The sequence below is a fragment of the Myotis yumanensis genome, unplaced genomic scaffold, assembly GCF_028538775.1.
Source record: "Myotis yumanensis isolate MYYU_CA2020_CCGP unplaced genomic scaffold, mMyoYum1.0.hap1 SCAF_2, whole genome shotgun sequence".
NCBI classification, from domain to species: Eukaryota; Metazoa; Chordata; class Mammalia; order Chiroptera; family Vespertilionidae; genus Myotis; species Myotis yumanensis.
In genome coordinates this window covers 159,438,662-159,462,891 of record NW_027223753.1, presented here as the reverse complement: position 1 = coordinate 159,462,891, position 24,230 = coordinate 159,438,662, and the positions used below count along the sequence as shown (strand labels likewise).

Genomic DNA, 24,230 nt, shown 5'->3' with positions numbered 1-24,230 from the left:
AGAGCAATCAGCTGGTAATGTTTAGTGGAGGTTAACAGCTGTGAGTTATCAGGGACAGGGACAGCTCTACCAAACTACTGTTTTGCCAAGGTAATTATGGGCATATTTAGGCTATCCTTCCTAAGGATCAGCATCAGAGGCTTAACACTGCAGTGTTAGATGTGGGGGTGAGAAAATAGACTTCTTTAAAATAATCCAGCAAATTACTAAACAAATAAGCAAAGAAACCTGTGTCTGTGGCACCAGTAACCAGAGTTGCCACAAAACATTATATAACATACTGAGTTTCCAATAAAAAGTTATGACAGTTATGCAAAACAAACAAGTAAACAGACCAAAATAACCAGGAAAGTATAGTTAATACACTGGAAAAAACAGACAACAGAAATTGCCTGTGAGAGTGATCAGATGTTGTATTGAACAAAAATAGACATTTGAAGTAACCATTATAAATATGTTCAAAGAAAACCTTGATTAAATAAATAAAGGTATGATGGCAACACACATAAAATAGATTATCAGTAAAGACATAGAAATTCCAAAAGAATCAAATGGAAATTCTGCAGTTGAAAAGTAACATAACTAATGAAAAGTTAAAGGGACTGAATAGTAGATTTGAACTGGTAGAAGAAAGAATTCATGAACTTGCCAATACATTGATAGAGATTCATAAAAGGGAGAGAGGAAAAAATGAAGAAAATTGAAAAGAGCTTCAGAGAAATGAGTGTCACCATTCAGTACACTACAGTACACATAATGAAAGTACCAGAAGAAGAGGAAAGAGAAAAAGGAGCAGAAAAGCATACAAATACATAATGGCTAAAAACTCAAATTTATTGAAAAACACTGACCTGGACTTTCAGAGAATCCAATGAATTTCAAGTAGGATTAATGCAAGAAAGTCCACAAATGGACAGACATATCAGTGTAAAATTGTTGAAAGTCAAAGAAAAGGGGAAAAAATCTTCAAAGCAACAAGAGAAAAACAGCTAGTTACTTACAAGGAAACCTTGGTAAGAATAACAGCTGATTTCTTAGCGGAAACAGGGGAAGCCAGGGAAGACTGGAATAATACAGTCTTGTGCTGCTTAATGGATAAGTTCTGAGAAATGCATCATTCGGAGATTTTGTTGTGTGAAACATAGAGTGTACTTACACGAACCTAGATGGGACAGCTTACTACACACGTAGGCTATATGGTATAGCCCATTGCTAAAAGGCTATAAGCCTGTATAGCATATACAAAAAACACAAAATTAGATCACTAGAGAAAGTGATGTAACCGAGATGTGCTAAGCACGAGATGAAGCCACTGCCAATGTAATAGATACTGTTTTACAGCAAACTTTTTCTTGTAAGTAGAAAGTGTACACTAATATAAAAAGTTATAGTATGGCAAATGCATAAACCAGTAATAGTCATTTATTATTATCAAGCATTATGTATTATACTTAATTGTATGTACTTTTATGTAACTGGCAGACCAGTAGGTTTGTTTACACCAGCATTGCCACAAACACGTGAATAATGTGTTCCTTTATGATGTCACAACAGCTATGATGTTACTAGGTGATAGGAATTTTTCAGCTCCATTATAATCTTATGGGACAACTTGTTATATATGTAGTCTTTTGTTGACTGAAATGTCATTATGTTGTACATAACTGTATTTGAAGTACTCAAAGACAAATGCTGTCAACCAAAAATTTTATATATTATCAAAACTACCTTTTTTAAATGAAGGTGAAGTAAAGATTTTCCCAGATTAAAAAAGCAATGTTACCAGCAGAACGGCCTTGCAAGAATGATTAAGGAAGCTCTTTAGGCAGAAAGCAAATGACCCTAGATGGTAATTCAAATTCACATGAACAAGAAGCATTAGTAAAGGTAATTACTGTATGCAATTTTAAAAGAGAGGGTAACCAAATATTTTTACTATTTTTTCTTAAAACATTTAAAACAATTTTATAAAGTAATAATGTATTCTTGGACCTATAATATATAGCAATATAATGTATCTGCCAATATTAGCACAGAGAAGGTGAATGAGTAGAGCTATGTTAAGCTAAGGACATGAATATAGATGATAAGTAATTATAAAACTGTGTTGTTGGGTTTGTAACAAGTGTAATATGTACCATAGCAGTACTAAAAGGGGATAGCATAATATTTCTATATCTCACCAGCATTAAGGTAGTAGAAATCTGAAACTGATTCTGATAAGTTAGTGTATATGGTAAGCCCTAGAGCAGTGATTTTTTTTTCAACCTTTTTCCTCTCAGGGCGTACATAAAACCAATTACTAAAATTCTGTGGCACGCCAAAAAATATATTTTTTTACCAACCTACAAAAAATAGGTATAATTTTGATTCATTCACACTGGACAGCTATTGTTGTATTGGCTATACCATTTTTTGACAGTCTAAGGGAAAAGAGGTCAGTGTCCCTGACTAAACAGTCAGGGTATTGCATGTTTTAAAATTTTTGCAGCACACTGGTTGAAAATCGCTGCCCCAGAGCAACCACTAGGGGAAAAAACAAAAAATATAGTGGAAAAGTCACTAAAGAAATTTAAGTGCTTCATTTGAAAATATTCACTAAATTAAAAATAAAGCAGTGAAAGGGTACTAAAGGAATGAAAAAGAAGAAACACATCAAAATGAAAAACGAAAAATCTGTCAAACCCAACTGTCAGTAATAACAAATATGGGTTGATTAGACAGTCCAATAAAAAAAGGCAGATGTTGATAGATTTGGTACAACAAATGCTTTCTGTAAGAAAGACATTTTAAGTTTAAAGGTAAAAATAGATTTAAATTGAGGTCTATCCCGATGGGTCTTTTTCTGTAGACTTACATCGTTGGAAATGCCTCATAAATAAATATGTTGTTTCCTTTATTCACAGAACTGTATGTTAGATCTGTGGGAAGGAATTACAAGACAGCTGCAAGAAAAAAAAATAGATTTAAAGTGTAAGGATCAAACACTATATATCATGCAAACAACAAACACAAGAAAGTTGGAATGGCTATACTAATATCGAAAAAAATAACTAAAACAAAAATATTACTAGAGATAAAGAGGGACATTTTATTTTTTTAAAAATATATTTTATTGATTTTTTACAGAGAGGAAGGGCGAGGGATAGAGAGTTAGAAACATCCATGAGAGAGAAACATCCATCAGCTGCCTCCTGCACACCCCTTACTGGGGATGTGTCTGCAACCAAGGTACATGCCCTTGACCGGAATCGAACCTGGGACCCTTCAATCCGCAGGCCGACGCTCTATCCCACTGAACCAAACCGGTTAGGGCAAGAGGGACATTTTGTAAACATGAAAGGGTCAACCCACTAGAAGAATAAAACAGTTATATATGTATTTAATAACAGCACAAAATACATGAAGCAAAAACTGGCAACTGAAGGAGAAATAGACAATTCAACAATAATGGTTGGAGAAAAAAACAATAACAACGGTTGTGAGACTTCAGTGCTCCACTTTCAAAAATGGTCAAAACAACTAAGGAAAAACAGTATAAACCAACTAGACCCAGCAGACATCTATATATACAGCAACAGCAGAATATATAGTGGTGTGCAAAAATAGGTTTACAGTTGTAATACAAATAAAGAGTGCAATCATTAATAAATAATACAAGAATAAACTCAGTTTCCTGTACTCACAACTGTAAACCTACTTTTGCCTACCCGGTATATTAAGAGCACATGGGACATTTTCCACAATAGACCAAATGCTAGCCTGCAAAACAAACCCTAATACATTTTCAAAGATTAAAATAATACAAAGGATGCCCTCTGATTACAATGTAAAGAAATTAGAAATCAACAAGAAAGAGATTTGGGGAAATCACAAGTATGTGAAAATTAAAGAACATACTTCTGAATGAACAGTGGGTCAAAGAAACAAAAAGGGAAAACCAGAAAATACTTTGAGATAGATGAAAATGAAGTTACCACGTAAAAAAATTATGGGATATAGCTAAAGCAGTGCTTAGAGAGAGACTTCTAGCAATAAATGCCTGTATTAAGAAAGAAGAAACTCCCTGGCTATTGTGGCTTGATTGGAGCATCATCCATATATCAAGAGGTGGTGGGTTCGATACCCAGTCAGGGCATATACTCAGGTTGTGGTTCCATCCCTGGTCAGGGGGGCGTGTACAGGAGCCAACTGATCTATGTTTCTCTTTCACATCAATGTTTCTTTTTCTCCTCTCCCTTTTCCCCTCTTTCTAAAATCAATAAAAATTAAAATAAAGATCTTGAATTAATAACCTAACCTTCCACCTTAAGTCACTAGAAAAGGTAGAGCAAAGTAAATTAGCAGAAGGAAGGATATAATAAAGATTGGAGTAGAAATTAATGAACTAGAGACAATTAAAAGCAATAGAGAAAATTAAGGAAACCAAAAACTGGTACTTTGAAAAGAAAATTGGCAAACCTTTAAAGCTAAATTGACAGAAAAAAAGAAAGACAACTCAGATTACTAGAATCAGAAACGAAAGAGGGGGAAACATTAATACTGACCTTACAAAAGTTTAAAGGATTATAAAGGAATACTTTGAATAAATGTATACCAATGAATTACATAACTTAGGTAAAATAGACAGTTTTTTAGGAAGACAAAAAGTACTGAAATTGACTTGTGGAATAGACAATTTGAATGGACCTATAACAGATAAAGAGATTGAATTATAAAATTACCTGTAAAGAGATGCCCAGGTCCATATGATTTTACTGCTGAATTCTACCAAGCATTTTAAGAAAAAGACTATTTCTTCACAAACTCTTACCAAAAATTGAGAGAGAGAACACTTCCCAACTTATGATGCTAGTAGTATCCTAATAGCAAAGATGTCACAAAAAAACCCCTGCAAACCAATATATCTCTTATGAATAGGAACATAAAATGCAAACTAAATTAAACAGCATATGAAAAGATTTATACATCATAAGCAAGTGGTATTTATCCTAGAAATGCAAGATTGGTGTAAAGTTTACAAACCACTAATGTAATATATCAGTAAAGTAAAAAAGCCACATTATCATTCCAATAGATGCAGAAATGATAAAATCTCTCAAAAACTAGGAATAGAAGGGAGCTTTCTCATCATAATAAAGGACATCTATGAAAAATCCAAAGGTAACATATTTAGTGGTCAAAGACATTGATACCCCTAAGATTAGGATTAAGACAAGATTGTCCGGTGTCTCCACTTCTATTTGACATTGTGTTGGAAATTCTAAACCTGCTAATTATGGAGGAAAAAGAAAATGCATAAAAATTGGAAAGAAGCAAAATTATCTCTGGTAGATGAGCTTGTTTGTGGGAAATCCTAAGGAATCCATTAAAAAATTATTAGAACTAATTAGCAAGTTGCACAAGGTTGCAGGACACAAAATTAATACTATCCAAAAATCAATTGTATTTCTAGTTATGAACAATTCAAAAGTGAAAATTAAGAGAACAGTTCCATTTACAATAGCATCAAAATGATTAAAATACCTAGAAATAAATTTAACGAGAAGTATGAAACACTCTGAAAACTACAAAACATTGTTGAAAGAAGTTAAAGATGATCTAAGTAAATAGAAAACATCTCGTATTTGTGGATTGGTAGACTTAACATTGTTGAAGTGACAATACTCCCCAAATTGATTTACAGATGCACTGCAGTCCATATTAGATTCCTAGCTGATTTCTTTGTAGAAATCGACAAATGGATTCGAAAACTCATGTGGAATTGTAAATGATCCAGAAAGCCAACACAATCTTAAAAAGCATAAAATAAGAGAATTTACACTTCATGATTTAAAAATTCATTACAAAAATGTTAAGACTGATATTGGCACAAGAGTATACATGCAGGTCAATGAAATAGAATTAAGAATTGAGAAATAAATCCATGTATCTGTGGTCACCTGATTTTCAACAAGTGTGCCAAGACTATTCAATAGAGAATAGTCTTTTCAACAAATGATGCTAGAACAACTGGGTAGCCATACGCAAAAGAATGAAGTTGGGTCCTTACCTTATACTATATACAAAATAACTCAAAATGGATGACAGACCTAAATGTAAGCTAAAACGCTTAGAAGGAAACTTAGGGTTAAGGATCCCTAATTATTATACTAAAAGTATGACCAACAAGAGAAAAAATAGATTAATTTACACTTTATCAAAATTAAGAACTTTTGTGCTTCAAAGGACACACCATCAAGAAAGTGAAAAGACAACTGATAGAATGGAAGAAAATATTTTAAAATCATAATATCTGATAAAGGACTTCTATCTAGAATATATAAATAACTTACAACTCTGATAAAAAGACAACCCAATTTTAAAATGGGCAAAGAATTTTAAAATGGAGGTTATACAATTGGAAAATAAACATGTGAAATGACATATAGCCCACTGGGAGTTGAGAGGAAAAAAAAGTTGATAGCAGGTGTTAGCAAGGATGTGGAGAAATGGTCAACCATTATATACTACTGGTGGCAATGTAAAATGGTGCAGCCACTTTGGAAAACTAGTTAGGAAGTTCCTGAAATGATTAAACAGAGTTACTATATGACCCAGCAATTCCATTCTTAGGTATATACCTAAGAGGAATAAAAACATGCCTATGCCAAAACTTGTCCACAAATAATTATAGAAATATTCATAATAGTCAAAAAGTAGAACCAGATAAATATAATGGGGTATATTCATACAGTGTGATATAATACAGGCACAAAAAGAATAAAATACTAATATATGCTACAATATGGACGAACCTTGAAAATATGCTCAGTGAAAGAAGCCAGCCATAAAAGATCACACGTATGATTCATATGAGATGTCCAGAATATAAATGACTGCTAATGGTACAAGGTTTCTTTTTAGGTGATGAAAATTATTAAAAGACTAGAGGCCGGGTGCATGAAACTTGTGCACTTATGGGGGGGGCGTCCCTCAGCCTGGCCTGCACCCTCTAGCAATCTGGGAGCCCTGGGAGGATGTCCGACTGACGGCTTAGTGGGCCAAAGCTGTCAGTCGGACATTCTTAGCATTGCCACAGAGGCGCGAGAAGGCTCCCACCACTGCCACTGTGCTCGCCAGCCATGAGCCCGGCTTCTGGTTGAGTGGTGCTCCTCCTCTGGGAGCACACTGACCACCAGGGGACAGGTCCTACGTTAAGTGTCTGCTCCCTGGTGGTCAGCACGCATCATAGTGACCTGTCATTCCACCATTTGGTCATTTGCATATTAGCCTTTTATTATGTAGGATATGCTGTAGATGAGGCCCCCTAGAACCATAAGAAATGCAAACAATTCACTGTTAACTCATTCTTGAATTGCCCCCATTAAAATCAAGTTGCCCCCCCCCCCCCCCCCCCCCCCAGCGGGGCGTGTGCTGCACCTTGGGAACCATTGGGCTTGACACTTTTCCTCTCTGGGCTTCATTTCTGAATACATATGCATATACCATGGGAATTGTAATCTCTTCTCTATCTACCTCACTGGGTTGTCATGAGGAGGTTCTGAGCTAATAAACCTAGAAATGTTTTATCAAGTAAGTGATGTCTAAACGGGAAGGGATTGTTATTTTTAAGCCCATGGGTACCCTCCTGGGTAGCAGGTGCTGATTAGGGGAGGACGGCATGATTGTTTCCTGGAATTGTAGCTGTGGAAGCTTTGCAGAAGGTTCTGCAGGCTTCGGAGGGGCAGGCTCTGGCCAGCAGCCCTGTAGCAGTGGTCGTCCCTGGAGGTGCTGGTAGGGGGCAGGGAGTTAGGGGGGCGCTAGGAGGTCGGTAAGGCCAAAGAGGAAGTAACTGTCAAACCTTCCTGCTTGGCACCATTCTTTAAATTGTATGTGGCTGTTTTGCAGCTGTACCTGCTCAGGGCAGGGCTCTAATCTCCTGGAGCGAAATGGGGGCCAGGCCAGGGCGGAGCCAGGTGGGCTAGGAGGGTGGGTTTAGCCGTGCCCCCAGCGAGGTTCAGCGTGCTTCTGTTGCGGAGACTCAGAGATGGCGCTGCTGCTGTTGGGGGATGGGGAGGAGGAGGGTTTGACCTTGTGGGGCTGGTCAGGCCTGCCTCCACCCGGGTCTGGAGTTGTAGGGAGGAGAGGTGTGCCCAGTCCCAGCAGAGGGGGCCCGGCAGCAGTGGGCTGCAGGCCCCAGGTGCCTCGTGGGGGATGATGGGTGGTCACTGGCGTGCTATTGTTGTGGGCGCCGCTGGCGGGGATGGCGGGAGAAGAGATCGGGAGTCAGAGGTGTGGGCTGCAGCTATCCCTGAGGCTGGGTCTTCTCCCCGTCTGGTCAGCCTCCCTGTCCCTCAGGAGTTCAGGGGCTGGGGTAGGGTGTCCGTGCAGGGGTATTGGAAGACCTCCCCGTGGCTGCTTCCTCTTCCTCCTTTGCAGTCTGGGCTCCTGTCAGGCACTCTCCTCAGACCCCTGGGAACTTGGCTCTAGCTGCCTGCCCTCTGCTGTGCGTGCATCAATATGCAAATTAGTCATTACAGGGACACCATAATGGCAATTAGCATATTACCTCTTTATATGTATAGATTAACTGTACATACACAGCTATATATATAATGGTTGCATATAGAAATGAATATGCTAAAAACCATTGAATTGTATCTATCCTATCTAATAAAAGAGAAACATGGTAATTAACTGTAACTTCGCTACCCTTCCCATTGGCTAATCAGTGAGATATGCAAATTAACTGCCAACCAAGGTGGCGGCCAGCAGCCAGGCAGCTGAAGCGAACAGGAGGCTTGTTTGCTCCAGTGAAGGAGAAAGCCAAGGTTCCCTGCCTGCCGCTGCCGGCCTCTGAGCTTGCACTCTAAGAAACAAAGTTGCAAATATAGAAGGTAAATAAACCCCAGAAACCTGCTTTCAGCCAGCCAGGCCTTAGATCTGGAGTTGAAACAGTGTTTCAATTATAGAACCCAAACAAACTGAGGTCTCAGAGCTGGAGCCGAGCCTTAGAGCTAAAGCCAGCTCTCAGCTCCAGTGACAGCCATAGAAGGTAAATAAATCCCAGAATAAAAAAAAAGAAAAAGAAAAAAAGGAGAGGTTGGGAGCTTCAGTCACCCGCCAGCCTGAAAACGGCCCTCAGCCCCTCACCCAGACTGGCCAGGCACCCCAGTGGGGACCCCCACCCTGAAGGGGGTGTGACCAGATGAAAACAACCATCATCCCCTCATCCAGGCTGGCCAGGCACCCAAGCGGGACCCCCACCCTAATCCGGGACACCCTTCAGGGCAAATCAGCTGGCCCCCACCCGTGCACCAGGCCTCTATTCTATATAGTAAAAGGGTAATATGCCTCCCAGCACCGGGATCAGCGGAGCCGCGAGGCCTCCTGAACCCGGGATCAGCAGAGCTGTGAGGCCTCACTGCCCCTGTGTCAAGCGGAGCAGCGAGGGCCTCCCAGCACTGGGATCAGTGGAGCAGCAAGGCCTCACTGCCCCTGTGTCAAGCAGAGCCGCGAGGCCACCCAGCACAGGGATCAGTGGAGCAGCGAGGCCTCCTAGCACCGGGATCAGCTGAGCAGCGAGGCCTCCTAGCACCGGGATCAGCTGAGCAGCAAGGCTTCACTGCCCCGGTGTGAAGTGGAGCCTCGAGGCCTCCCGGCACTGGGATCAGTGGAGCCACGAGGCCTCCTGGCCCTGGAGCAGCATGACAGCGGGCAGCGCCCAAACCCCCTGATCGCCCTGCGGCTCTGTGTGTGACAGTGGGCGGGGCCACAACCTCCCTATCCACCCTGCTCTGTTTGTGACAGGAGAAGGCGCCCCAACCCCCTGATCAGCCCTGCTCTGTGTGTGACGGTGCGGCGCCCCAACCCCCCCCCCCCCATGGGCCCTGCTCTGTGTGTGACGGGGTGGAGCCGCAACCTCCCCATCGGCCCTGCTCTGTGGGTGACGGGGTGACGTCCCAACTCCCCTATTGGCCCTACTTTGTGCATGACAGGGGGGAGCTCCCCAACCCCCTGATCGGCCCTGCTCTGTGCATGACAGGGGGAGCTCCCCAACCCCCTGATCGGCCCTGCTCTGTGTGTGACAGGATATGGAGCCCCAACACCCCTGATGGGCCCTGCTCTGTGCATGACAGGGGGCAGCGCTCCAACCCCCTGATCGGCCCTGCTTTGTGCGTGACAGGGTGGCACCACAACCTCCCCATCGACCCTGCCTTGAGTGTGACGGGGCAGCGCCCCAACCCCCCAATCCGCCCTACCCTGAGTGTGACTAGGGGTGGCATCACAATCTCCTGATCCGCCCTGCTCTGTGCATGATGGGGCGGCGCCCCAAATCCCCAATCGGCCCTGCTCTGAGCCCGACCAGGGGCTACACCTAGGGATTGGGCCTGCCCTCTGCCACCTGGGAGTGGGCCTAAGCCAGCAGGTCATTATCTCCCAAGCGGTCCCAGACTGTAAGAGGGCACAAGTGGGGCTGAGGGACACCCCCCCCCCCCCCCGCCAGTGCACAAATTTTTGTGTACCGGGCCTCTAGTATATATATAAAAGCCTAAGTGACCATTATGACTGGAACAACCAGACGCTATGACACGCACTGACCACCAGAGGACAGACATTCAATGCAGGAGCTGCCCCCTGGTGGTCAGTGCACTCCCATAGCCAACCTTCCCTGGCTGGCCAACCTTCCATGTTCCCTCTCCTGGCCGGCAGGCCCTGGGCTGGGATGGGGAACCGGGGTTGTGTTGCAGCAGACGTGGACCCTTTCCCAGGGGGGCTGAGGACTGGCTCCCTCCTCAGGGCCAGCAGCCAACCTTTTGTGTCCTGTCTGTCCCCCTGGCCAGCAGGCCCCAATTGGTCTGCCATACGACTGCCACGTTGGTGGCACGGCAGGGAGGGATAGAGGAGGGGGAGGCAGGGAGCTGCGTGGTGGTGGGGTACCTACGAAGTCGGCGTCCGATGTCTGTTCCTTCTGCACCTGGCCTGGTGACTGTCACCTCCTCTCCTGACCTTGACGGAGCCTTCAGGCCCCAATTGGCCCAGCCCCAATTGACTTGGCCCTGATCAGCCCTGATCGCCAGCCAGGCCAAGGGACCCTCCCCCCCCCCACCTGTGCATGAATTTTGTGCACTGGGCCTCTAGTCCTATACAGTGGGGCCTTGACTAACGAGTGTCCCAACTAACGAGTTTTTCGAGATATGAGCCATCTCTCGGCCGATTTTTTGCGAGTTGCGAGCTAAAATTCGGGTTATGAACCAGCTTCAGATACCCCACCGCTAGTTGACGCAGCGAACGTCACAGTGAATGCCACAACATCAGCCCAGCATTCAGTTCATTGTAATGGTGAAAATTGATTTGACATACGAGTAGTTTGAGTTACGAGCTCCGTCACGGAACGAATTAAACTCGTAAGTCAAGGCCCCGCTGTATAATAAAAGGCTAATATGCAAATCAACTGAATGGCAGAACGACTGGTTGCTATGCCGTGCACTGACCACCATGGGCAGATGCTCAACGCAGGAGGGGTACATCGCTCAGCCAGAAGCCAGGCTCACGGCTGCAGCATTGGCAGGGAGCGGACCTAAGCTGGCAGTCGTGCACCAGGCCTCTAGTACTTTAATAAAGGTGTTACATTTCTGGTATCCTTATGGGGTGAACCTGGGCAGAGCTCTTTACAGTAAGCTAAGTTCATCTATTCCTTTCCTCTCATTTTTGTAGAAATCATGACTACCCCAGGAAAAGAGAACTTTCGCCTGAAAAGTTATAAAAATAAGTCCCTGAATCCTGATGAGATGCGCAGGAGGAGGGAAGAAGAAGGACTGCAGCTTCGTAAACAGAAAAGAGAAGAGCAGGTAAGTCCTTTACTATATTATTTATTCCTTTTAAAGAACATTTTAAGACTGAACCCACTTTCCTTTAATTTTAACAATGTTTTTATATATCGATATATCTATCTATCTATCTATCGATATATCTCTATCTATCTATTTATCTATCTATCCATCCATCCATCCCACAGACACACTATAAAATCAACATGTTTTGGGGGTGAGGGAAGAAGTGAAATACAAGAATGAAGAAATCTCTCCTGTTCCCATTTCCCTACTATAACCACTGTTTAATACTTTGACCTATTTGTTTATAGTGTATTTTATTTTTCTAAAGTTGCAACTTAAGATTTTATGTGCGTTTGTTAATGAATTCTCACGGGGCCAAGAAAACATTGCTTTTCATTTTAAACTTCATTTGAAACTTTTAAAATATGTACAGAAGTAAAGGACAAATAACTTCATAAACCCATTCTCTGGGTTCAATAATTGTCAACAATTTGCCTTATTTTGTGTCTTATCTGCCTCTACATTTTTTTATTATGTAATATTTTAAAGCAAAACCTCAGGGAATATGTTTTTTCACTCCTGGATTGATTCTATATTATTCAGGAACATGTGTAGGTAATTATTATTTATTTATTTTTAAATTTTGAGTTAATTTTATTTTTGAAAATATAGGGTATCCCCAAAACATGTATACACACTTTAATAGCTGATAGCTCAATTGGTGTTTCTTTTCAGCCAGATTAAGCTTGGAACAAAGGAAATTCATTCTGAAATGCTACTGGAAGTTTAAAGATGCAGTTGAAGTACAAGCACTGCCCTTATAATTATATACACCTTAGCAGCAGATAACTCACTTAATTTTCACCCCTTTTCAGGTTTAACTGATTCGAAATAATGGGTGAAGCCAGACTAAACTTTGAACAAAGAAAAATTATCCACTAGACTTTTTTTTTATGGGGATACATAAAAGATAAAGTTTACATTACAAAACCAGCAGCAGTTGATGAGTTGACGGCATACAAATACCAAAGGAAATGATTCTTGATGTTTGCGATTCCATTGCTTCACGCTATCAGCAGTGCCTGGATCAGAACGGTCATCAATTTTAAAACAGGTGCTGACAAAAAATGACTCATTTCTGTAGATTCTTTTAAATTTTGAAAATGAATTGTATGTTAATAAATACTGACTTTGCAATCATTCAAAGTATGTATATTTTTGGGGGGATATCCTATATTTCCCAAAAGGGGTAAAGAGAATAAGTTAGGGTCAGTCAAATCCTCTGTTCTTGTTGACTACTTGAAGTATTTCTTCCACTCTTAACTGTTCAATGTGGTTTATACTGTTAGATTTCTAGGTACTATGTGTATGTTACTATATATGTTTATCAATTTAAAATATTTATTGATCTGTTGTATGAAGTGAAGATTTAAGCTCTTACACCACTCTTTCCTTTATATCAATTCTCCTAGTATAATTATATCACAATATCTAAGTATTTCTGTCCTTTTGCTCTAGTCAGTATTGTTTATCCTGTAGGCTTGCTGTATAGCTGTAGTATTACTAGTATGACTTCCCTTTGTTGAGAATTTCTCATCTCTTTTCTTGTGATGTAAATGGTATTATTTTTAAATTCCTCTTGTCCTGGCTAGGTGGCTCAGTTGGTTGGAGTGTCATCCCAGAGTATACCAAAAAGGTTGCAGATTCAGTTCTTGGTCAGTCCATATAAATAGGCTTCAATTTCCAGTCTGGGCATGTATCAGAGGCAACCGATCGATGTTTCTCTCACATCGGTGTTTCTCTCTCTCTCTCTCTTCCTCTCTCAAATCAGTAAACATATCCTCAGGTGAGGATATAAAAAAAAATTCCACTTGTTATCAGCAGTTTTATGCTTCATGACCTATAGTAATTAAAGATCACTAACAACATCCTGCCATACCATATTAAAGACACTGCCTGTGGATATAAATTTTGCAGTTCCAGTAGATGTACTTTAAGTGATTAAGTGATTTTGCAGTCATGTAAATGTTTTTTTTTTTTTTTTTTTGGGTTGCCAGCTGGTTTATTCTTTTTTTTTTTTTAATATTTAAATAATTTTTATTTCTTAAAGTATTACAAAGAGTATTACATATGTCTCCTTTTTTCCCCCCCTTGACATTCCCCCGGCCCCTACCCCCCGCCCCCCCCCGCCCCGTGTCTTGTGTCCATTGGTTAATCTTATATGCATGCATATAAGTCCTTCAGTTGGTCTCTTAATCCCCCCCCCAACCCTCCCCAGGCTTCCCACTGTAGTTTAACATTCTGTTCAATGTTGCTCTGCTTCTGTATCTACCCCTGTTCATCAGTCCATACTGGTCCCCTTTATTTGTCCCAACCTCACTGGAGTAGTCTCAACCTCACCAGGGCCGTCTGAGCCTCACCAGGGCCGTTTCAACCTCACCGGGGCCGTCCCTACCTCACGGGGGCCGTTTCAACCTCACCGGGGTCGTCCCTACCACACCGGGGCCGTTTCGACCTGACTGGGGTCGTCCCTACCTCACGGGGGCTGTTTCAACCTCACCGGGGTCGTCCCTACCACACCGGGGCCGTTTCGACCTGACCGGGGTTGTCCCTACCTCACGGGGGCCGTTTCAACCTCACTGGGGTCGTCCCTACCTCACGGGGGCCGTTTCAACCTCACCGGGGTTGTCCCAACCACACCGGGGCTGTTTCAACCTGACTGGGGTTGTCCCTACCACACCGGGGCCATTTCGACCTGACTGGGGTCGTCCCTACCTCACGGGGGCTGTTTCAACCTCACCGGGGTTGTCCCTACCACACCGGGGCCGTTTCGACCTGACCGGGGTCGTCCCTACCTCACGGGGGCTGTTTCAACCTCACCGGGGTTGTCCCTACCACACCGGGGCCGTTTCGACCTGACCGGGGTCGTCCCTACCTCACGGGGGCCGTTTCAACCTCACCGGGGTCGTCCCTACCTCACGGGGGCCGTTTCAACCTCACCGGGGTTGTCCCTACCACACCGGGGCTGTTTCAACCTGACTGGGGTTGTCCCTACCTCACGGGGGCCGTTTCAACCTCACCGGGGTCGTCCCTACCTCACGGGGGTTGTTTCGACCTGACCGGGGTCGTCCCTACCTCAACGGGGCCGTTTCAACCTCACCGGGGTCGTCCCTACCTCACGGGGGCCGTTTCAACCTCACTGGGGTTGTCCCTACCACACCGGGGCTGTTTCAACCTGACTGGGGTTGTCCCTACCTCACGGGGGCTGTTTCAACCTCACCGGGGTCGTCCCTACCACACCGGGGCCGTTTCGACCTGACCAGGGTCGTCCCTACCTCACGGGGGCCGTTTCAACCTCACCGGGGTCGTCCCTACCTCACGGGGGCCGTTTCAACCTCACCGGGGTTGTCCCTACCACACCGGGGCTGTTTCAACCTGACCGGGGTTGTCCCTACCACACCGGGGCCGTTTCGACCTGACCGGGGTCATCCCTACCTCACGGGGGCCGTTTCAACCTCACTGGGGTCGTCCCTACCTCACGGGGGCTGTTTCAACCTCACCGGGGTTGTCCCTACCACACCGGGGCCGTTTCGACCTGACCAGGGTCGCCCCTACCTCATGGGGGCCGTTTCAACCTCACCGGGGTTGTCCCTACCACACTGGGGATGTTTCAACCTGACCGGGGTTGTCCCTACCACACCGGGGCCGTTTCGACCTGACCAGGGTCGTCCCTACCTCACGGGGGCCGTTTCAACCTCACCGGGGTTGTCCCTACCACACTGGGGCCGTTTCAACCTGACCGGGGTTGTCCCTACCACACTGGGGCCGTTTCGACCTGACCGGGGTCGTCCCTACCACACCGGGACCGTTTCAACCTCACCGGGGCCATCCCGACCTCACCGGGGCCATCCCAGCCTTACCGGGGAAACAGGAAGTTTGGCCCTCTGTCCCCTTCCGGCGGCTCCCCACCAGACAAAATCTCCAGGCGTTCCTGGTGGTTGAACATCCAGCACTCCTGCCCTCCACCAAGTGCACAGACTGCCTGTCTGCTGTCCCCCAGCGCCCCTCAAGAGACTGGGACCAGTGGGCCTGTTTGTGCGCTTGCTGGTACAGCAGTTCCACAGTGCCGGCCGAGTCAGGCCCAGCCCTGGCCGGCCCCGGACCCGACTCTGCCCCCCGATTGTGTCCCTCCCAGATGCAAGGAGCTGAAATCTGCAGCCTGCTGGGATGGGCTCTGTACTTGGTGCCTCTGCACATCCTACTCAGTCTCAATGCGCTTCTTTCTATGCGAGGAGTTGAAATCTGCAGTTTGTTGGGTTGGGCTCTGTACTTGGTGTCACATCCTACTCAGTCTCAATGTTCTTTCTCTCCTTCCAGTTGTAGAGCTTCCACTGGGCCAACTTTCCCATGGTTCTGTATGATAGGTGTTTGTCTGATATTTGGTAGTTTCGATGTTGTTGTATGAGGTAGCACGCACAGGTCTCTTCCTTATGCCGCCATCCTGGTTCTCCTGGGTCTGCTTCTTGAGTGTGTCTCCCATGGCTGCGAGCAGTTGAAGTCTGCAATTTGTTGGGATAGGCTGCAAAAGCGCAGGTGGGCCTTTTTGTGCACCTGGCACAGCTTGGATGGGGATGTAAATTGATTAGGGCTGAGACTCAGGGAGTCGCCATGGCGGAGCAAATAGCACTGGCTGAGTCTCCGCGGCCCCTTGAATCTCTGCCAGGGCTTTGTGTCCCCCAGTGCCGGCGAGCAGCTGTGCAACAGAGTCTCCCTCGCTTTCTGATGGTTGCAAGGCCGTGCTGCCTCTCCCCGTAGGGTCTGGTGCCTCATGATCCCGCCTGAACCAGCTCAGTGGATTTGAAAGTTTGCAGAAGCAAAGGCATTTCTACTTGTGAGTCTGGCACAGCCCAGATGGGAATGTAAATTGCGTAGGGCGGGGTCACAGGGAGTCGCCGGGGTGGAGACTCAGTGGCCCCTTGCCTATCCAGGACTCCAGGACTTTGTGTCCCCCAGTGCCGGCGAGCAGCCGAGCGCCAGAGCCTCCCTCGCTTTCTGACCGCTGGAAGGCCGTGCCATCTCTCGCCTTGGGGCCTGGGGCTTCAGAGACCCGCCCAAACCAGCTCAGTGGATTTGAGAGTTTGTAAAAGCACAGTCATTCCCTCTTGTGCCTCTGGCACGGCCCTGAGGGTAGGGCGGGGTCACAGGGAGTTGCCAGCGTGGAGGAAATAGCAATGGCGGCGTCTCCGCGCCCCTCGTCTCCCCGGGACACCAGGACTTCTTGTCCCTCAGTGCCGGCGAGCAGCCACGTGTCAGAGCTTCCCTCGCTCTCCGACCACTGCAAGGCCGTGGCCGCCTCTCCCTGTGGGATCTGGGGCCTCAGAGACCCGCCCCGAGCAAGCCCAGAGGATTCGAGGGTTCGTAAAAAACCGAGAATCCATTTGCAGCCCGCGTGGCGTGTGACTGCGTACCTCTGGTTTTGGTGCCTCCGTAGCTCCCACTCAGTCTCACTGCGCTTCTTTCTTTTCCTCCAGTTGTAGATCTCCCACTGGGCCAACTTCCCCATGGTTCTGAGTGGCGGTTGTTTACTTCATAGTTGATAGTTTCAATGATGCTGTGAGAGAGCAGCACACACAGGTCCGCTCCCTACGCCGCCATCTTGGTTCTTCTAAATGTTTTTAAATGATTATAAAATTAAATCAAAATGAGGAAAGAAATCTTTAAAAATAAGCAAAAGTAATTAAATATCCCTGTAAGTCATGCTTGTTGCTAAATCATACAGAGAAAAATTATTTTAATACATTTAAAATATGGCAGGGTGATTAATTGTCTCTATTGGGATATAAAAGACAAAAAGTATAAACAAATCTTCAATGCTTTTAGTAATTATAGTATTCATAGTTAACAGTCATAGGATTGATAGTTATGGATACAGCAAATAAGTATTTGTTAATTTAGGAACCTGGATTTTTTAGATCAAGAGAATATGGAAATAGAAAATCAAAGAAGTTACATAAATTTGAATTGGTAGTATCAGTAGGTATTTATGATATATTTTTTAAACACACATCTCTAGAAATAGTGAAATACCTTGAAGTAGTGAGCATCTTCAGCATCCTAAGATTGTGGTCATTAGTATTTTCTCTCATAGGAGCAAGGCTCCTTAGAAAAATAGCTGATTCTTGATTACAGGTAGGAAATGTTCAAGGTGAACCTTTAACATTTTTTTCATAACATAAAGCAAAGGCATAATCTAAGGCCACTGAAATTGTGTTGTGTTGAAAAAACTCAGGAGGTGGCTTGAACAGGCTTCCATTAGCCAAAAGTATGATATTTTGAGTATTAGGAAGAGTACTATGAGGACTTCCGTTTCTTGCCAAAGTGGAGTAGCAGAGCCCAGATTTATTCTCCTCCCTGAGAAAAAAAAACACAAGAACCCTATATAATAAAGGGGTAATATGCAAATTGACCCTAACGCGGAATGACTGGGAACGACTGGTTGCTATGCCGCACACTAACCACCAGGGGGCAGATGTTCAATGCAGGAGCTGCCCCCTGGTGGTCATTGCACTCCCACAGGGGGAGCTCCACTTAGCCATAAGCCGGGCTGATGGCTGCGAGCACAGCAGCGGTGGGAAGAGCCTCTCCTGCTGCCTCAGCAGTGTTAAGGATGTCCAACTGCGGCTTAGGCCTGCTCCCCACCAGGAGTGGGCCTAACCTATCAGTCGGATATCCCCTGAGGGCTCCTGGGCTGCCAGAGGGATGTCTGACTGCCAGCTTAGGCCCGATCCCCCGGGGAGCGGGCCTAAGCCAGCAGGTGGACATCCCCTGAGGGCCCCTGGACTGTGAGAGAGCACAGGGTGGGCTGAGGGACACCCCCTGAGTGCACAAATTTTCATGCACTGGGCCTCTAGTAAATAGATAAAATACATTAAACAGTAGTTCAAGATTCCAGACATCAAGCAATGAAGGAAGTGATCTCAAGAGATGGGAAACAAATGCAGTGAGCCCTGTGATAACCTCAGCTTACTTACCAGAGTTTTCAAGTTGCATCACGGGGGAAACTGGTATAAGGTAAGCTTCCGAGTTGAGAAGACAGACCTGAGTCTAGGGCAGGGGTGGGCAAACTTTTTGACTCGAGGGCCACAGTGGGTTCTTAAACTGGACCTGAGGGCCGGAACAAAAGCATGGATGGAGTGTTTGTGTGAACTAATATAAATTCAAAGTAAACATCTACACTAATAAAAGAGAAAAATGGTAATTGGCGTACGACCGCTACCCTTCCCGTTGGCTAATCAGCATATCCTTATGCAAATTAACTGTCAGCCAAGATGGCGGCCGGCAGCCAGGCAGCTGGAAGCGAACATGAGGCTTGCTTGCTCCAGGGACTGCAGACTCCAACATTCCCCGCCGTGCAGGCCTCTGAGCTGGCAGTTTGAAACATTCTAACAAATATAGCCGGCTGAGATCTCAGAGCAGAAGTTATACATTGTTTCGATTATGGAACGGCAAACCAGCAGCGGAAGCCTCAGAGCTAGAGCCAGAGCTAAAGCTGGCCCAGAAGAAAAAAGTAAAAAGAAAAAAAGGAGCGGTTGGGAGCTTCAGTCAAAACCACCAGCCTGAAAGCAGCCCTCAGCCCCTCACCCAGACTGGCCAGGCACCCCAGTGGGGACCCCCACCCTGAAGGGTGTGTGACCAGCTGCAAACAGCCATCATCCCCTCATCCAGGCTGGCCAGGCACCCCAGTGGGGACCCCCACCCTGATCCAGGACACCCTTCAGGGCAAACCAGCCGGCCCCCAGGCCTCTATCCTATGTAGTAAAAGGGTAATATGCCTCCCAGCACCAGGATCAGCGGAGCCGAGAGGTCTCCTGGCACCGGATCAGCGTGACAGGGGAAGGCGCCCGAACCCCCTGATCGCCCTGTGGCTCTGTGTGTGACAGGGTGCGGCATCCCAACCCCCTGATTGGCCCTGCTCTGTGTGTGACAGGGGGTGGCGCCCCAACCACCCCCTCCCCTCCACGGGCCCTGCTCTGTCTGTGACGGAGTAAAGCCATAACTTCCCCATCGGCTCTGCCCTGAGTGTGACAGTGGTGGCGTCCCAACCCCCTGATCCGCCCTGCTCTGTGCGTGACGGGGGAGCTCCCCAACCCCCTGATGGGCCCTGCTCTGTGCATGAGAGGTGGGGAGCTCCCCAACCCCCTGATGGGCCCTGCTCTGTGCGTGACGGGAGGGGGGCAGTGCCCCAACCCCCTGATTGGCCCTGCTCTGTGAGTGACAGGGGGCAGCGCCCCAACCCCCTGATTGGCCCTGCTCTGTGCATCACAGGGGGTGGTGCAACCTCCCCATTGACCCTGCCTTGAGTGTGATAGGGGGCGGTGCCCCAACCCCCCAATCAGCCCTACCCTGAGCGTGACTGAGGGTGGCATCACAACCTCCCAATCCGCCCTGCTCTGTGCATGACAGGGGGCGGCGCCCCAACTCCTCAATCAGCCCTGCTCTAAGCCCGACCAGGGGCTGCACCTAGGGATTGGGCCTGCCCTCTGCCACCCGGGAGCAGGCCTAAGTCAGCAGGTCGTTATCTCCCGAGGGGTCCCAGACTGTGAGAGGGCACAGGCCGGGCTGAGGGACCCCCCTCCCCCGCCGAGTGCACAAATTTTTGTGCACCAGGCCTCTAGTCATTACATAAAAGGGTAAGGTCTTTTTTTTTTTAGTTTTATTCATTTCAAATGGGCCGGATCCGGCCCGCAGGCCATAGTTTGCCCACGGCTGGTCTAGGGAGTCCAAGGCTAATAAAGTTCATAGGATGGAATACCAGAAAAGAGAGACCTGTACAGATAGAAGCCTGGAGCTCTTCAAAAGGTTTCCTTGAATGTTCAGCAGAGTCTGGTCAGTACATGTGTTTGAGGAAACTACCCAACACTAGAGAAAATATCATCCAAAATTGGAGGAAATAGTGTCTGGCACTTAATTAACACAGGGCTCAGAATAGTGCTTATTCTCCTAGCCAGACTGGAAAAACTCAGAATTCATGGGGCATTATGTAGGGATTCAGGAGAGTCTTGCCTCAGTAGTGGAGATTAATTAGCCATTCTGTTCCAGACCTACCTAACACGTCATAAAAGCAAGATCCGAGAGGATGAAACTATTTCCATATAACTTAGCTGCATATCAGAACAATGGCCAAGGATTATAGGAATACAAAAATATCCAGTATTCTGTAAAATCAAATTGACTATGTCTGGCATACAAAGATTACCAGGTATACAAAGAAGCCGAAGAGCATGAGCATTAATGAAAAGAACAATCGATTGAAACTGACCCAGATTTAGGATTAGCAGATAATGACATTAAAGCAGTATTGTAATTGTATTCCATATATTCAAAAATTCAAAAGAGACATGGAAGGTATACAGAAGACTCAAATGAGATGACGATTACTAGTACAATGTCTGAAAAGAAAAATACACAGGATCATTGTCTAATGAGAAGGTACAGGAGAAAATATTAGTTAACTTCAATGGATATGAATAGAAACTATACAAAATTAAGAAGGTAAAAGAACACACACATGTGTACACACGCATGGAAGAGAAGACATCAGTAAGCTATAAGACAACTTTTTAAGGAACTTGTGGACAATTGGAGGTACCTGAAGGAGAGGAGAGAGGGTGGAAGAGGAAAAAAACTATTGAAAGAAATAGTAGCTAAAAACTCCATAATTATTTAAAAACTATAAACCCACTGATCAAGAAACTCACTGAATCCTAGTCACAAAAACATAATGAAAAGTACACCATGATATATTATAACTAAGCTACTCAAAACCAGTTGTGAAATGTCTTAAAAACACCTAGAGAGGGGACCGGCTTCCGGTCCCGGTCAGGGCAAAATGGCACTGGCCGCAGTGTTGCCGGCTCTGACGAGGGTGAGGAGCTTGGAGGTTCTGGGGCCCTTGGCGGGCCGCCGCGGGCGCTGAGCCTCATCCTCCTCTGCAGTCTTCAGCCCGCGAGCGGCATCCAGCTGCTGATGGCCGGGGCAAGGGCAGGCCAAGGAGAGGTCGACAGCCTCAGGGCGCCCCAGTCTCTGTTGTCTTTACAGATACCTGGCATGATTGCACGCCGAATCGAATCGTACGGCCTCTCTTTCTTTTCCGTATGCTTGCTCTGTCAAGGCAGCACCTCGTGTCTCCTTTTCTACAGAGGTGACAGCCTGTCAGATTCCCAGAAGGATATGATTGAAATCCCTCTGCCTCTGTGGCAGGAGCGAACTGATGAGCCCATAGAGACCAGAAGAGCCCGCCTGCTGTATGAGAGCCGGAAGGGGTGGATGCTGGAGAACTGCATCCTGCTCAGCCTCTTTGATAAAGAATATCTGCATCAAATGACAGAGAAACAGCTGAACCTGTACGATCGCCTGATTAACGAGCCCAGTAATGACTGGGATATTTACCACTGGGCTACAGAAGCAAAACCGGCTCCAGAAATATTTGAAAACGAAATCCTGGCGCTGCTGAGAGACTTCGCTAAAAACAAAAACAAGGAGCAGCGGCTGCACACCCGGGACCTCGAGTACCTCTTCGAAAAGCCCCGGTGAGCGGTGAGTGCGCCCGGCCTGCGTGGAGCTCGCCCACGGGCCTCACTGCTGCTGCCGGGCTGGCGCCCCGGCCCCTTTCCCTTCCCCTCAGCTCACTGCACCTGCCCTGCCCAGGGAGGGCCACCTCTCTAGGACATGAAATGTTCAGGTCTCACGCTAGCACTGCTTGTTCAGTACTAGGCGCAGTTTAGAAGCGTGACACACATGGAATTGCCTTTAAAACGGCGACTCGCCTGCAACCACCAATGCTGAGTTTACTTTCACTGGTGTTTCTGAAGTCAGGTGTTTAAAAAGAAGCAGATTTTGTGTTATTACATAAATGTGTATCCATTTTACCTACAGAAAACAGTGAATAAAGAAAAACAATATTAATAGTTTTTGTGATTACTCCTACTTAAAAATTACATATGCCCAATAACTGGTTTGAAAATTAGCTAATTAATTAAATATATTTTTTTTAAAGAAAATAAAAAGCCCTAGCTGGTTTGGCTCAGTGGATAGCGTGTTGGCCTGTGGATCGAAGGGTCCCGGGTTCAATTCTGGTCAAGGGCGCATGCCCAGGGGCCCACTCAATCCCCAGTAGGGGGCGTGCAGGAGGCAGCTGATTGACAATTCTCATTATTAATGTTTCAATCTCTCTCTCCCCCTTTCCCTTCCTCTCTGAAATCAATAAAAATATTTTTAAAAAAAACACCCAGAGAAAACAGACATGTTACATACAGAGGAACAAAGATAAAGGTGATGTCAAATTTCTCAATGGCAACATCTAGTACAAGCCAGAAGACACTGGAAAAACATCTCTACAGTACTCAAAGAAAGAAACTTTATTTTGAATTTTGTACCTGGCAAAAATATTTTTCAAAACAGTGGTGAAGTAAAGATGTGCTCACGCATACAAGAACTGAAAGAATTCATCACCACCAGACATGCACTACAAGCAATGTTAAAGGATATCCTTAGAAGTAAAATAATAACCTGGATTACTTGGATACAAATCCCATTAGCAAATAATTTCATTTATATATTTCAGAGTATTTCTAAAAGATAAAGACTTTTAAATTTAAACCACAGTAGTATTATCAGACCTTAAAAAGTTAAGTTCCTTAATATCAAAGCATCTACTCAATATCCATGAGTTTTTCACTTCAGATTTTAGCAACCTTTGATGGTCATTACCTAGATCCATTACTTCATCATTAAATGACCATTCTATCATTCCTTCTGCTTTTATTAGCTGGTAGATCACTCTAAAGAAGAGCTTTTCCTCAAATTTTTTGTTGTTGTTGTTTTTTGTTTGTTTGTTTGTTTTCCTTAATTACTAATTATATAGGAAAGAGAAACCCTTGGTTCTCTCCTTTGTTTTCAAAATGGAAATTTGGTTCCAAAGGGACCAGTAGAATGAGTGTTTTTAATGTTATTAGGAACTAAGGTGTTTTAACATAATATTTCAATTTATTTCAGCTATAACTCTGCTGTCTTTAAAAAAAAACTTTTTGTCTGTATAGTTGACATATAATAAAGTGTATAGTTTGATGTTTTGATATATTCTGTGAAACCACTACTATAATTAAGATAGTAAACCTATTGCCTGGCTGGTGTGGCTCAGTATTTGAGTATCAACCCATGAACCAAGAGATTGCTGGTTCTATTCCAGGTCAGGGAACATGTCCAGGTTGTGGGCTCAATCACCAGTAGGGGGTGTGCAGGAGGCAGCCAATCAATGTTTTATCTCTCTATCCCTCTCCCTTCCTCTCTCTAAAAATTAATAAAAAACATATTTAAAAAAGAAAAGATAACCTATTTATCTCTTTGAAAACT

General features: G+C 45.2%; 1 protein-coding gene, 1 non-coding gene and 1 pseudogene across 2 annotated transcripts in view; all 3 read left to right on the top strand.

The window, feature by feature from the left end:
• The window catches only part of KPNA1 (karyopherin subunit alpha 1), a 101,239-nt gene that overhangs the window by 11,425 nt on the left and 65,584 nt on the right, over positions 1-24,230 (top strand). The window contains exon 2 of the mRNA XM_070406314.1: positions 11,701-11,834. Within this exon, the coding sequence (XP_070262415.1) occupies positions 11,706-11,834 (129 nt within the window). The 5' untranslated portion in view covers positions 11,701-11,705. The remainder of the gene's footprint in view (positions 1-11,700; positions 11,835-24,230) is intronic.
• Positions 2,818-2,947, top strand: LOC139004708 (small nucleolar RNA SNORA18). Its single transcript, XR_011470546.1, has one exon. It is a non-coding gene; the product is annotated as a small nucleolar RNA SNORA18 (small nucleolar RNA).
• On the top strand, positions 21,709-22,491 carry LOC139003897 (succinate dehydrogenase assembly factor 2, mitochondrial-like; annotated as a pseudogene).